This window comes from Elephantulus edwardii, unplaced genomic scaffold (genome assembly GCF_000299155.1).
Source record: "Elephantulus edwardii isolate Elephantulus edwardi_28Jun2011 unplaced genomic scaffold, EleEdw1.0 scaffold00158, whole genome shotgun sequence".
Classification (NCBI taxonomy): Eukaryota; Metazoa; Chordata; class Mammalia; order Macroscelidea; family Macroscelididae; genus Elephantulus; species Elephantulus edwardii.
The window spans coordinates 1,523,472-1,537,336 of record NW_006399908.1 but is presented as its reverse complement, the minus strand read 5'-3'; the positions used below and the strand labels follow the sequence as shown (position 1 = coordinate 1,537,336).

General features: G+C 39.0%; 1 protein-coding gene across 1 annotated transcript in view; it reads right to left on the bottom strand.

Annotated features, from left to right (window-relative positions):
* PLS1 (plastin 1) overlaps window positions 1-13,385 on the bottom strand; it is a 78,078-nt gene extending 64,693 nt beyond the window's left edge. The window contains exons 1-2 of the mRNA XM_006895106.1: window positions 13,278-13,385; window positions 3,959-4,122 (exon numbers count right to left, since the gene is read on the bottom strand). Of these exons, the coding sequence (XP_006895168.1) occupies window positions 3,959-4,122; window positions 13,278-13,347 (234 nt within the window). The 5' untranslated portion in view covers window positions 13,348-13,385. The remainder of the gene's footprint in view (window positions 1-3,958; window positions 4,123-13,277) is intronic.
* Window positions 13,386-13,865: the final 480 nt, after the last annotated feature.

Here is a 13,865-nt window from a genome sequence, read left to right as displayed (position 1 = left end):
AGTCTCTTCGCCATCCATCCTGACGCTGCCAATTGGTCCACTGGTGAGAATCTTTGTCTTCTTGACATTGAGACTCAGTCCATACTGAAGGCTGCAGTCCTTGACCCTCTGCAGCAAGTGCATGTGGTCCTCCTCAGTTTCAGCAAGCAGGGTTGTGTCATCTGCATAATGCAGATTGTTAATAGATCTTCCACGAATCCTGATGGCATACTTCTCCTCATAGAGCCCAGCCTCTTGGATAATCTGCTCTGCATACAGGTTGAAAAGGTATGGAGATAGGAAATATCCCTGGCGTACACCCTTCCCATGTTGAACCATGCAGTGTTACCCTGCTCTGTTCTGACGACTGCCTCTTGGTCCAAGTATAGGATGCCCACTATCACTTCTCTCATTTAATATTGTATTGGAAGTCTTAGCAATAGCAGCAAGACAAGAGAAGAAAATAAAAGGTACCCAAATTGGCAACGAGGAGGTAAATTATCTCTCTATGCAGATGATATGATAGTATACTTAGAAAACCCTAAAGACTCAGCAAGAAAACTACTGGACACAGGGTACCAATTCAGCAAAGTAGTAGGATATAAGATCAACATACAAAAATCAGTTGGATTTCTCTACAGTGACAAAGAGAATACAGAGCTGGAGCTAAAAAAAAATAATACCCTTCACAATAGCGAATCACAAAATTAAATACTTGGGAGTAAATCTAACCAGAAGCACAAAGGATCTATTCAAAGAAAATTACAAAACATTACTACAAGAAACAAAAATAGAGCTGGAGAAGTGGAAGTATATCCCTTGTTCATGGATAGGAAGACTCAATATTGTGAAAATGGCAGTACTACCAAAGGCAATTTACATGTTCTATGCAATCCCAATACAAATGCCATGTTCATTCTTTAACGAGATGGAAAAGGCAATCTCCAGTTTAATTTGGAATGGAAAGAAGCCCCGAATAAGCAAAGCACTCCTTAAAAATAGAAAAAAGGTAGGAGGCATTTCACTCCCTGATTTCAAATCCTACTACACTGCTGTGGTGGTTAAGACAGCATGGTACTGGTACAATGACAGACACAGATCAATGCAATAGAATTGAGAACGTGGAAATTAGCCCATCTATCTATGGTCAACTGATCTTTGACAAGGAGATTAAATCAGTTAAGTGGGGAAACAACAGCCTTTTTAACAAATGGTGTTGGCGAAACTGGAAAAGTATCTGCAAAAGAGTCAAGGAAAATCCACACCTCACTCCAAATAGAAAAACCACCTCAAGGTGGATCATGGACTTAGGACTGAAATCAAGGACTATAAACTTCATTAAAGAAAAGCTTGGAAGAATGCTACAAGTCCTAATCCATAACAAAAACAGTCTTCCAAGAATCCTGAAAAATTTACAACCAGGAGAAGATAAAATAGATGAATGGAACCTTCTAAGAATCAAATCCCTATGCATATCCAAAAACTTATCCAACAGGGTAAAAAGGGAAGCCACAGACTGGGAAAAAGTGTTTGATATTGACATGTCAGATAAGGGACTTATATATAGAATTTATAAAACACTTGAGCACCACAACAAGATGAAGGTAAACACTCTAATTGAAAAACGGGCAGAGGATATTGAACAGACACTTCACCAAAGAAGACATTTAGATGGCCAACAAGCACATGAAGAAATGTTCAAAATCCCTAGCTCTAAGAGAGATGCAAATAAAAAACTATGAGATATCATCTCACCCCAGTCAGAATAGCAAAATTTCACAGAACACAAGTATCAAATGCTGGCGATGTTGTCGAGAAACTGGAACCCTTATTCACTGCTGGTGCGAGTGTAAAATGGTCCAAACACTGTTAAAGGCAGTAAGGCGCTTTCTCAAAAAGTTGCAAAGAGAGATACCATTTGCCCCAGCAATTCCACTACTGGGAATATAACCCAAAGAGACCATAACTGACACCCAAACAGATATATGCACACCCATGTTTATTGCGGCTTTGTTCACAATAGCAAAGGAGCTGGAAACAACCTAAGTGCCCAACAATAAACGAATGGATAGAGAAGCTCTGGTATATTCATAGAATGGAATACTATGCTACATTGAAAAACAAGGAACTCATGCAATATTATTCAAAGTGGGTGACCCTGGAGGACAGTATGCTGAGTGAAGTATCTCAGTCACAAAAGGACAAATACTGCATGGTGCCACTTTTGTAAAACAGGACTGACATCGGGGTTGGAGGGAGACTGAGAAAGATGGGTTCATTAATGTATACTGCATTGAAACAGATGAGGGAGAAAACTGTTTAAAAGGGATATGTGATTAGGTACTTTTGTCATGATGGGAGCCCAGAGCGAAGGCTGCATAGTGGAGTGGACATGGGGGAAGGGATTGTAAAACAATGAAAGAATTTTTCTTTTGCTTTTCAAAGAGAGGAGTGTACTGGGAGGACGGGGTTGGGGGGGAAGTGCAACAATGAATGAATGGAAATCCAAAGTCTCTAAATTTTCACTGAAATGAATAATAATTTTAAAAAAGAAGGGGAAAAAAAAGATCAATGAAATTATCCTTTTTTATCATGCCACGGACTTCTGTAATAGAAATCTAAACTGCTCTTACTGAACTCTCTGGAAACAGATCAGACTGAATTGAATTAACTCTCCATTTCTGCAGCAACCAGAGTGATTATTTTAAAAGTGAAACTTTTGTGTCAATTCAAACTCTCTTTCTACCACTTCATTGGTTTCTCATTGCAACTAGTATAAAAGCTAAAAAATTCTCAATTTACTTCAAGATATTTCTGTTACTGCCTCAGCTCCAACTGCATTGACCTGAGTAGCATGCTGGCATCTACCGAGCTTTTTGCATGTACTGTCTCCTCCACGTTCCTGGGTCATTATTCAAGTCTCCTTCTCGATTCTTCTTTAACTCTAACATTTTTCCTCAGATCTCAGCTAACCTTCTTTCTTTCCCTGACTCGCCAGCTCCAATCACTTTCCATGTCTCTAACTACAAACTTTTGAGGGGCTAATAGCAATTATGGCAACATCATGTTTTATATATTTGTGTGATTTTGTCTTCCCCACCAAATGTAAACTCGATGAAATCAGAGACTACATCTCTTTTTGCTCAGCACATACATTACTCACTGGGCAGAGTTCCTGCCAAGAAAAAGGTTCAAATATTTGTTCCATAAATAACATCAAATCAGATAATTTATATTTCATAAATATTTAATTATATTCTAGTGATATATTATTATTATATTAATGGCTATATTTTCATATGAAGACAGTAATAGTGGTGAGAACGTTCCACAGGCCAGACGGACGAAAACAATGGTCCTTGTTCTACTGCCAGTGAGCTATGGCAACTTAGCTGTCATCTCTCTGGGCCTGGGAGGCTTGAAATACATGATAGTTCCAGAGTCTACTTTTCTTTTATTGATTGAGTCATATTATTTTTCACCTTGTTCAGTTACCTGAGCCTGGAGGGTAGTTTAACAATGAAACAAAGCTACCATAGCTAGCATCAAAATTCACCTGGTGGCACCCACTGAAACAGAAGATATTCTTTATCAGAGAAAGTAACCAGTTTCTGGCAGGCACATATTCTACACTTCAACCACTAAAATTATAGCACATATTTTTCAAGGCCAATTGCTAAGACTTCTAGATTGCTGTTACCTTTCTGATAAGGTCTTAAAATATTCTCTAAACAGAGATACTCAATGTGCATGGTATATCCTAGGGCAGGAATCACTGTTAGTCTAGCCTAACTTCCATTCCTGCAATTTCAGACTGTTATTTTTTTGCCCTTATACATTTTCTGTGGAAATTATTTTCTCATCAACATCATAACTTTCAAGCCATGTTTTTTCGCATTTTATCAAAGCAAACAAGTGCATCACTCTCATTCTGCTTGAACAACATCAACAGTAGCCAAGAGAGGATTAGGGAACTTACTGACACAAATTCTTCAAAGCTGATTTTGCCGTCTTTGTTGTTGTCAGCAACGACTATAATTTTCTCCACAATCTCCCGCACCTTGTAGCCAGGCAGAGGGAGGCTTGCTTCTTTAAACAGGTCCTGAAGTTCATAGTCACTGACATACCCACTGTTGTCTATATCTGTAAAGATAAATTATGAGCAGAAAAACAAAGCACTATGAGTACTCTTTGTTGAAGATGCACACTAAGGAGGTGGGGTGGGGTGTTCGCAGCTATACATTTCCTGTTTCAGAGGTAACAGTAATCTCTTACGCACCAAACCTACACAGAATAGGCTGTATACTTTATAAAAATACTCCTACTCAAATGGAGGTTATCCCCCTAAATTTAGCAACTGTATCTCTTTGGAGACTAAGGTGCGTCTGATACAGGCCATGGTCTTCGCAATCACCTGTTATGCATCAGAGAGTTGGACAATGACCAAGGAGGATAGAAGGAGAACTGATGCCTTTGAGCTGTGGTGCTGGAGATGAGTATTGAGAATGCCATGGACTGCTAGGAAAACAAACAGATTTGTCCTGGAAAGGGTTAAACCGGGTGGCTCCTTGGAGGCAAGGATTCTGAGGCTCCGTCTAACATACTTCGGACATGTTGTGAGGAGAGACCGGTCCTTAGAGAGGGACATCATGCTTGGGAGGGTGGAGGGACACCGCAGGAGAGGAAGGCCCTCTATGAAGTGGATTGATTCAGTGACTGGGATAATTGGGATGGGAGTGTCAGAGACAGTGCGATTGGCACAGGACAGAGCGGAATTTAGGGCTGTTGTACATAGGGTCGCTATGAGTCGCAGGAGACTCGACGGCACATAACAACAACACCACATTTTATTGAAGTCCTAGTGGCTTTGCAGGTTAAGTACTCAGCTCCCAAACAAATCAAAGTCACCAGAAAAGATGAGGCATTCTGCTCACACAGATTTACAGCTTTGGAAATCATATATGACAGCTATACTCTCTCATCTAGGGTCGCTGTAAACTGAAATCCACTTCATAACAATAATTTTGGTCTTTTTACACACACACATACATAAAACCATATACATATATATATATATCATATACATATACATACATAAATATATTTTCTTTAAGTACACAGTATGAACATTGCTCTGACAGAAGGAAAATCCTTTAGCAATGACTTAAGTTTCAAAGAATTCCTTTTCAGATATCTAAAAGAAATATACCAACAATGGTTAAGCAAGGATACCCCATGTAAATTTTAACTGCTTTATGATAATTTAAAAAATGGATCTGCTGGCCTCACATTCCATATAAAATAAGTGTATCACGTAAAGTACAAGCAAGACATTCCTATTCTGCATTTCATTTAACGACAGGTCTATTTCATTCATCAATAATTCACTGGTTCTTCATTATGTATTTATGATATCATTATGCACACTGAATCATGCTTGACATAATTTTGAGATTAAGTGTTTGAGAAATCATTTCATAACTGTATGTGGACTCTGGGAAATGAATTCCCAGGTACACTCCCATCATACTCTTGCCTCAACCCTCCCTAAAAGTGGTCACAATGGAATGGAATGTCTAGACACAAAATCAAGGTCCCAGAAAATCCCTCTTCTCAGAGTTGGCAAGGGAGCTTGGATTGATTGTTTTATCAGGATCCACTTCGTATAGGCTCCCATGGCTCCTCTGGTAGTTGTTGCTTTGTTTCCAGTATTAAACCTTCCTCCTAATAAAATTAAACATGACAGTCAGTATTCCTTTGATTCCAGGAGCCTTCTATTTCGCCAATGCCTTAAGTGCAGCTTGAGCATCTAGTATCATTCCCACTGATTCTTGATCATATGCTATTCTTTAAATGGTTCCATTCATTCTACTGATTCATTTTGGTAGAGTGGCTCTGTACATTCTCCCATGTTCTTTTGGTACTTCCTGCATTATTCAATATTTTACCCATAGAATCATTCAGTATTAGAGCATGAGGCTTGAATTCAGTTTTTAGGTTCTTTTAGCTTCAGAAAAGTCAAGTCTGTTCTTCCCTTTTGAGTCTCTAACTCCAGTTATTTGCACATTTCTTTATACCACTTTATCTTCTTAGGCTTCCTTCTGGAATCTGTTAAGCTTCTTTTACTTCAGCACTTCCTCCCTTTGTTTTGGCCTTTCTGTGTCCTGGTGCAATTTTCAGACTCTCTTCTGACATTTGTTTTGGTGTTCCTCCCTTGTCTCTGTAATGACCTTTTGCTTTCTTCATGGACGACCCTTCCACACTCACTTGGTCTTTGAACATGAGTGCTCAATGCATCAAATCTATTCTTGAGATGGTTTTCAATTCAAGTGGAATAGACTCAAGGTCATTTTTTGGTTCTTGTGGCTTGATTTTCATTTTCTTCAACTCTAATTTGAACTAACACATGAGTTTTAGTTCACATGGGAGATGACTGCTTTGTTCCACAGTCAGCTTCTGGCCTTGATTTGATTGTTTATATCTAGCTTCTCCATCGACTCTTTCCACATATGTAGTCAATATGATTTCTGGGTAGTCCATCAAGTGAGGTCCATATATATAGTCACTGTGATTTTTTAAGAATGTATTTGAAATGAATAAATCATTAATTATACAAAATTCAAGCATCTGGCCTCCAGACACACTTCTGTCAGCAAGTCTGTATATTCCAACTACTAGTATTTGGATTTTGGAAGCAGGATTAGCATCTACTTTCTAAACAACATGCCTCTGGAAACGATGAACTTTGAGAAGCGACAATAGTTATAGAAAGGCTTCAGGTATTTTGTTCATAGGGTCGTTATGAGTCGTGCTCGACTCGACAGCAATCAATAACAGCAACAATCCTTCTTTGCTTCCAGTCTTGCATTCCAGGCACCAATTCTTATTAATGTATCCTGACTGCACACGCAAACTAACCTAAACCAAGAAATGTGGCCACCTTCCTGGTCAACCGACTATAAGAGATCCATATTTTTTCCCATTCTCAAAAATGGTGATCCACCAGAATATGGAAATCATCAAGCAATATAATTAATATCATATGCACATAAAACACTGCTGAAGATTATTTAAAATAGCATGATGATAGGGAACAGCCAGAAATTCAAGTTGGATTAAGAAGAGGTTGTGGCATGAGGGATAGCATTGCTGATGTCCGATGGACCAGAGAATACTAAGAAACTATTTATTTGTGCTTTATTGACTATGCAAAGGCAGTTGACTGTGTGGATCATAAAAAATTATGGATAACATTGAGAAGAATGGGAATCCCAGAACACTTAATTGTGCTCATCCAAAATCTACACCTAGACCAAGATATCATTGTCTAAAAGAGCAAGGGAACAATGCATGGTTTAAAATAGAGAAAGGTGTGCCTTAGGGTTGTGTCCTTTCTCTATAGCTCTTCAATCTGTAAGCTAAGAAAATCATTTAAGAAACTAGACTATGCAAAAAGAAATGTGGCATCAAGATTTTTTTTTAATTTTTATTATTTTTGTGTGAGTGTACCATCAAATCAGATCTGACTGGTACAGGAGGAGATTGTCCCTCCTTCCCTGGCAGAGCATCTGGTGGATTCGAACCGTGCACCTCTGGGATTGTAGTTGGCATCAAGATTAACAGCCTGCTCTAGCAGATAATACAACTTCACTTTATAAAAGTGAGCAGAACTTGAAGTACTTGCTATAGAAGATCAAATAATACAGCCTTCAATATAGATTTGATTTCAATAACAAGAAAACAATGATTCTCGCCAATGGAATAAAAGATACTGTCAATATAGATGGAGAAAAGACTGAAGTTGTCAAAGATTTCATTTTACTTAGCTCCACAATCAATACCCAAGAGTCAAAAATCAAAAGACATGTTGCATTGTGAAAACCTGCTGTCAAGGATCCCTCCAAAGTGTTAAAGAGCAATGATATCCGTTTAACGCCTAAGGTGTGCTTAAAGTAAGGCACTGATATCTTCAATTGTCCTATGCATCTGGAAGCTGGACAATAAAAAAAGATTACAGGAGAACCAACGCCTTTGAACTGTGGTGTTGGATTACTGAATATCCTAGGGGTCAAAAGAACAAACAAGTCTGGTTTTGGGGAAGTATGATGAAATCTCATCTTACATACGTTGGGCATGTTGTCAGAAAGAGCCAGACCTCGGAGAAAGACAGGCTGGGGAAAGTGGGGGGCCAGCGAAAGAAAGAAAGGCCCTCAAAGACATGAACTGAAACTGTGACTATTAAAATGGGCGTGAGCATATCAGAATAGGGAGATGTCACAGGACTGGGCAAAGTTCAGATCTGTTGTTCAAAGAGTCAACTAGAGGGCACCTAATAACAACAACTCAGTAAAGGAACCATCACTAGAACTGAATTAGTAAGAATAACAGGAACTTTTCTTTTGAGTTCTCATTTGCAAATTTCATCATTAATTTTGTTCAAAACTGTACACATCTTTTCACCTAAATTCCATCCATAACAAAAACATGCTTTCAGAAGTCAGCAGGAAAGCTAATTTGTTTGATATTGTAATAATTAATAATAATAATTTTTCCTTGAATTCAGAAAGAAACCTCATCATTAGTATACCACTAATTCAGGATCTCTTCCAACGTAATTTTGAAATGGACGAGGCTAGCTCCTTTCTACACCAGAGCTGTGATGAGAGGATATGAGTAACTAAGGCTCATTATCATCTTGGAGAGCTCTGGGGACACAGTCCACAAGAGAGATGAGCTACTAACCCAAAGGTCGCCCTTCTCTGATGGCTCCAATCCACCAGAGGGCCCATGGGAGGAAGTGAACAATCTCCTCCTATGCAATTCGTAGTCTCGGAAACCCTGCAGAAGCTCAGGTTATGACTCAGTTATGACTCCACAGCAATAAGATGATATGAATGATGGTGATAAAATGCCGTGAATGATTAAGAGCTAACTACCTCCCTCACGGCTGTGGAGCTGGATCCTGTTCATAGAGCAGGTTTTGAGTGGCTGTGCCCTGTCCAAGAGGAGACTACATAACTCTCTCAGGAGCAGCTGGTAGATTCAAACCGCGTGCCTCTGGGTTGACAATGTGATTTCTTTTTAAGTAAAATTTTTCTTTTATATTGGTTTACTCACAAAGTTCATATGCACTGTTTTTCACTCCAGATCTTTGCCCTTTCCTTTACCCACCACTCCCTCTACCTGTCATTACCCCCTGCCCATCCTCACCCTTTGCTCTGACCCTCCCTCCCTCCCTTTGGATCCTCATACACATTTTACTAGTTACCCTTCTATTTCTACAATAATGGTCGTAGAATTTGTCCTAATGGGACTGAGTTAGTTCATTTAGCATGATGCTATCCAGACACTCCCAAGTTAGGAAGTGGTTTTCAAAAATCATTGCTCCTGTGTGCTGTATAATATTCCGTCGTATGAGTACCATAATTTCTGAATCCATTCAACTATAGTTGGACAACGCAATTCTTTACCCACTGGGCCACCAAAGGGCACTTTTTCAAGAGCTAGAAATCTGAAGACAGAGCTGGGGGCTGAAATTCCAGGTCCATCTCTTCTGACCTCTGTGGTTTAGGTGTGACATCACAAGAAATAATGTCGCTGCTAGCTGCCATTCAGATGACTGCTCTGAATAGATAGAAAGTTCAATGAGCAAGTATATATTCTGAGATTATATAGATGAGTGGCAAGAAGCTGTGCTGCAATCCTAAAGGTACATGGTTCAAGGTCACCAGCTGCTCCGCAGGAGAAGGATGGACAATCTCCTCCCCTCACAATTAACTGCCTGTGAAAACCCATCGGAGGGTCAGGGATGGGTCGGTTCTGACTCAACAGTATACAACAACAACAACAATATATATACATACACACACTGTAAATGTATACAATATGTGTATATATATGTGTGTGTGTGTATATATATCTATATATGTAAGAGAGGAAGATTCTAAAAGAGATGGATTGATTCAGTGACTGGGTAATGGGGTTAAGTGTGTCAGAGACAATAAGATTGGCACAGGATAGAGCAGGGTTTGAGTAGAAATGACTCACAGTTGTCTCTCCTGCGGGTTTTCAGAGGCAGTTAATGACACAGGAGGAAACTGCCCATCCTTCTCCCATGGAGTAGCTAACTGATCGGAACTGCATGCTTCAGGATTTCAGTGCAGATTCTTACCACTAGGCTACAAGAGCTCCCTATAGACATATATCTATATAGATGTATTATCTGTTATAAAATATACTTTTTAAACTAGGTTAAAAACTTGACCTACTGCATGAAATCCTAGAAGTATCATTTTAATTTTAAGGATACAAAATGCTCAAGTTAAATAATCATTCCAAGGTTATAGTTTAAGAAATAAGACTGAGGATTATTTTAATCTTCCACTTGTTCCAAGTGATCCCAAAAGTTCCATCTAGTTGGGATGTATGGGCCATGTGTCCCTCTGCTTCTGAGAAAAGTCACTTTGTACAAACTAGCTGAGGGCTTCCTGAGCTTAATGACAGCGCTTCATCCTGTTAGAAAATTCAACCTTTCCACAGAGAAAATAGTGGACTGTCAAAATTTTCCACCAAGGAATAAGTGAGTAAAAACATAATTAAATAAATAGTGCAAGACTACATGTTAATAAGGGAGCTCGTGTGGCCTAGTGGTAAGGAGCTGCCATGCCAATGCCAATGGAGGTGGTTCAAATCCATCAGGTGCTCCTCAAGAGAAAGATGGGCAGCCCACTCCATTGTGATTTACTGTCTCTGAAAACCCACTGGAGGATCAGTCATGAGTTGATTCTAACTCAACCATGTACATGACAATCACAACAGCATATGTCTAATTATGTCATGCTAAGAATTAATAACGTGTTCATTTTACTAAGCCCTACTAGGTACTGTTTGTAATCCAGGCTATGAAACTGTACCTATAAGACAAAAGGAATATCTAACAGGGAGAGGCATTTTATTATTTGCTCTGTTGCAATGCTTGATATGCACAGATTTTCCAGTTTCCATCTTGGAGAGACTCAGGCAATGCTCTGTTCAGCACTGCATACATTTGTATGCATCTATTACATTTGTAAGAACAGTTTTCTGAAATTCTTACCATATTCCTGTAATGTGTGCTATAATGACAAATACTTATGCAGTCAAAATAAAAATTTTAAAAAGGCCAAAATCAAGATGTTTGAGTGACTCTGGGAAGGCTGTGCCGGATGGATCCACAGATTTGTGGGCTTCATGTGATTTCACAACAGTGATTCGCACAAAGCATGACTTTCCTAAGGACTTTACCTCTCACCCGGCTTGGCGGGGGAGCTTTACTTTTTCAAGTTGAAATCGTTTTGCGTTGTATTGTTTTATCTATATTAAGTTTAGTTGCTCTTCACCAGATTTGAGAAATGAATCCAATAAAAAACACACAGAACATGGCGTCTCCCTTGGTCCACCATCTGATGCTTGTTCATGCAGTAAAGTATCCCAGGAAGGAAGGAGTGTGCCTTTTAAGTTGCTAGGAATCTGGCCTGGCCATGCTTCTCAGCAGTTTGGCAGAGGTTATGTAACCATTCTCCAATTTTATCATCTAATGTGAACAGTCAATCATTTAAAAATGGAGTTTCCAGCTTTTTTTCCTCTCTCCACCTCTTGGTGGCTGCTCTTAATTACATGAGCGCCGTTTTGCACCCGAGGCAGGAAGATATTGGCCACAAAGAAGAAGGAAAAAAAATCAGTGGGGTTAATCAACTCCAGGCTCATGATGAAAACTGGAAAATGTGTGCTGCATTATAAGCAAACGTTCCAGATAACCAGACAAGGCAGGTATAACCGATCACCCTCATCAATAACTCCTCAGCCTTGAGGAAATCAGAAAGAGTACTATACCGTGTTGGCCAAAACTGATATCCATCATCCATCCCTACAGTGACGGTAATAGTCAATTGGGCAGAGAAGACAGAAAATATTCAGAGTATGCATAACTGGCAATCAAGGATCCAGGTGACTCTGAAATCACTGGAAGCAAGCAAAAAAGCCCAACAAAAAAGAAACCAGGCAATATTTTTCTGTAATAAAACTGGCCAGAGCTTGTTCTTGTTTTTTATTAAAAAAAAAATAAAATAAAGGGTCGTTGGGAATTTGGCTTACACTCAAAATACATGGATGTTCTGGCCAAGCTCGCCTGCCTTTTCTCAAGCCTGCATGCCACTGACCCTCCTCTGTCTTTGGATCATGGGACGAGTCAGCCGTCTCACCAGTTTTGAGTTCTTCAGCTCCTATAACCATGAGACTCAGAGGAAGCCTACGACCTGACACCTGACCCATAGATGTGGAAGTTGCCAGCTTCCACCAGTGTGTGAGGAAATATCTTTTCTCCCTTCACTACACACACATGCATATATTTTTCACTGGGTTTGTTCCTTAGAGAACCCAGAGTAACAAGAAATCTGCTGAGGAAGAGGCAAGAATGGTGGTGTCAATGTCCAACGTCTATTTGTCTTAAACTTTTTACTGAGTTCACCTCACAGATGCTTCTAAACTAAAGCAAAAAATGCTATTTATATATCCTTTGCCACAGGGTACTTAAGAGCAAAATACAGAAGACTCTGCAAGACCTAACAGAGTAGCAGGAAAATTTTTGGAAGAAAAATACAAAGCTGTCAAAATGAAAAAGTCCCAAAGGCAAAAAACAAGAACCTTTTTAAAAAAATAAAAAGAAGACATACTTTTTTTTCCAAGTACAAACTATATGGGAGAGAAGAAAATTCAGACATATCACATTTAAAAACAATAACCAAGATGTGGTGTTGTTTTTGTCTCTACAGCTATATCTATTAAAAAATTAGGAAAAAAGATAATTTTTTAAAAAAATACATGGTATGAAGTCAGAAAGTGTTCTTACTAGTGGCAGAGATGTAAAGACCAGAGTTCAGTTCATGCACAAGGAAGTATTCTGGGGTTTTTCCCCCTCGGCTGTGAGTATACCACATGAGGCATATTCAGTTACACTGTCACTCATTAACCTGGATTACTCTCTGTAAAGAAATGATCAAAAGACTCAAAGTCCAATTCACCTAGAAATTCAAGCCACTCTTAACCTTATCTCTCCAAAAATGAAAGAAAGAAAGAAAAAAAAAAACCAAAACAACAAAACACCACCAAAACAGAGAAACCTAGAGAGAAAAAGAGTAGAAAAAAGAATAAAGCTTTGGGGTAACTGGGAGGAGGAGGTGGTAATAGAAGACCATCCACCATTCCTGGAAGTCTACCAGCTAGAAGAACAGTAACACTCTATTTGTTTTCTTCAAGCATACCTATTTTATTAAATGCTTCTTGTAGTTCTTCCAGCTCCTCCCGAGAAATGGTAGTAGTACTGTTTTCCATCTCTGGACGTGAAAGAGTATCTTCAGGTCTTTATATCTAGAAAAAAGGAATTTTTTAAAAAGAACATGAGCTCTTTGGAAGTATTTATTTAACCAATATATGGTACAGATAGAGTATATTCTCTTAAGGGCTCACAGGAAAGGAATGAACAGCTTGGGAGCATTTTCTCTTTGACAATAGCTGGGCCCTAGGAAGCGGAAGGAACACCTGCTTTCTTTTCACACTCTAAGCTTATACAAGGCAAAGATATTTCTCAAGAGCCTGCATAAATATCACTTACTTTCCCCCCACTGTTTCAGTAAAATAAACATTTCAGGACTCAGGAAAGTGTAACATTTATAAATGTAATAAATGAGGTTAGAAAGTGCAATTTAAAGTATGCAGAAGGAGAAACAAGTTAGTATACACTGAGTTTGTGGTTTCTATGTTTAGCTTTACCATATTCAAACATCATTGCCTCTTTTCTCTGCAAACCGCCAAGCCTCTCATACTCAGAGCAGGGAAGAAAAACTAAAAAG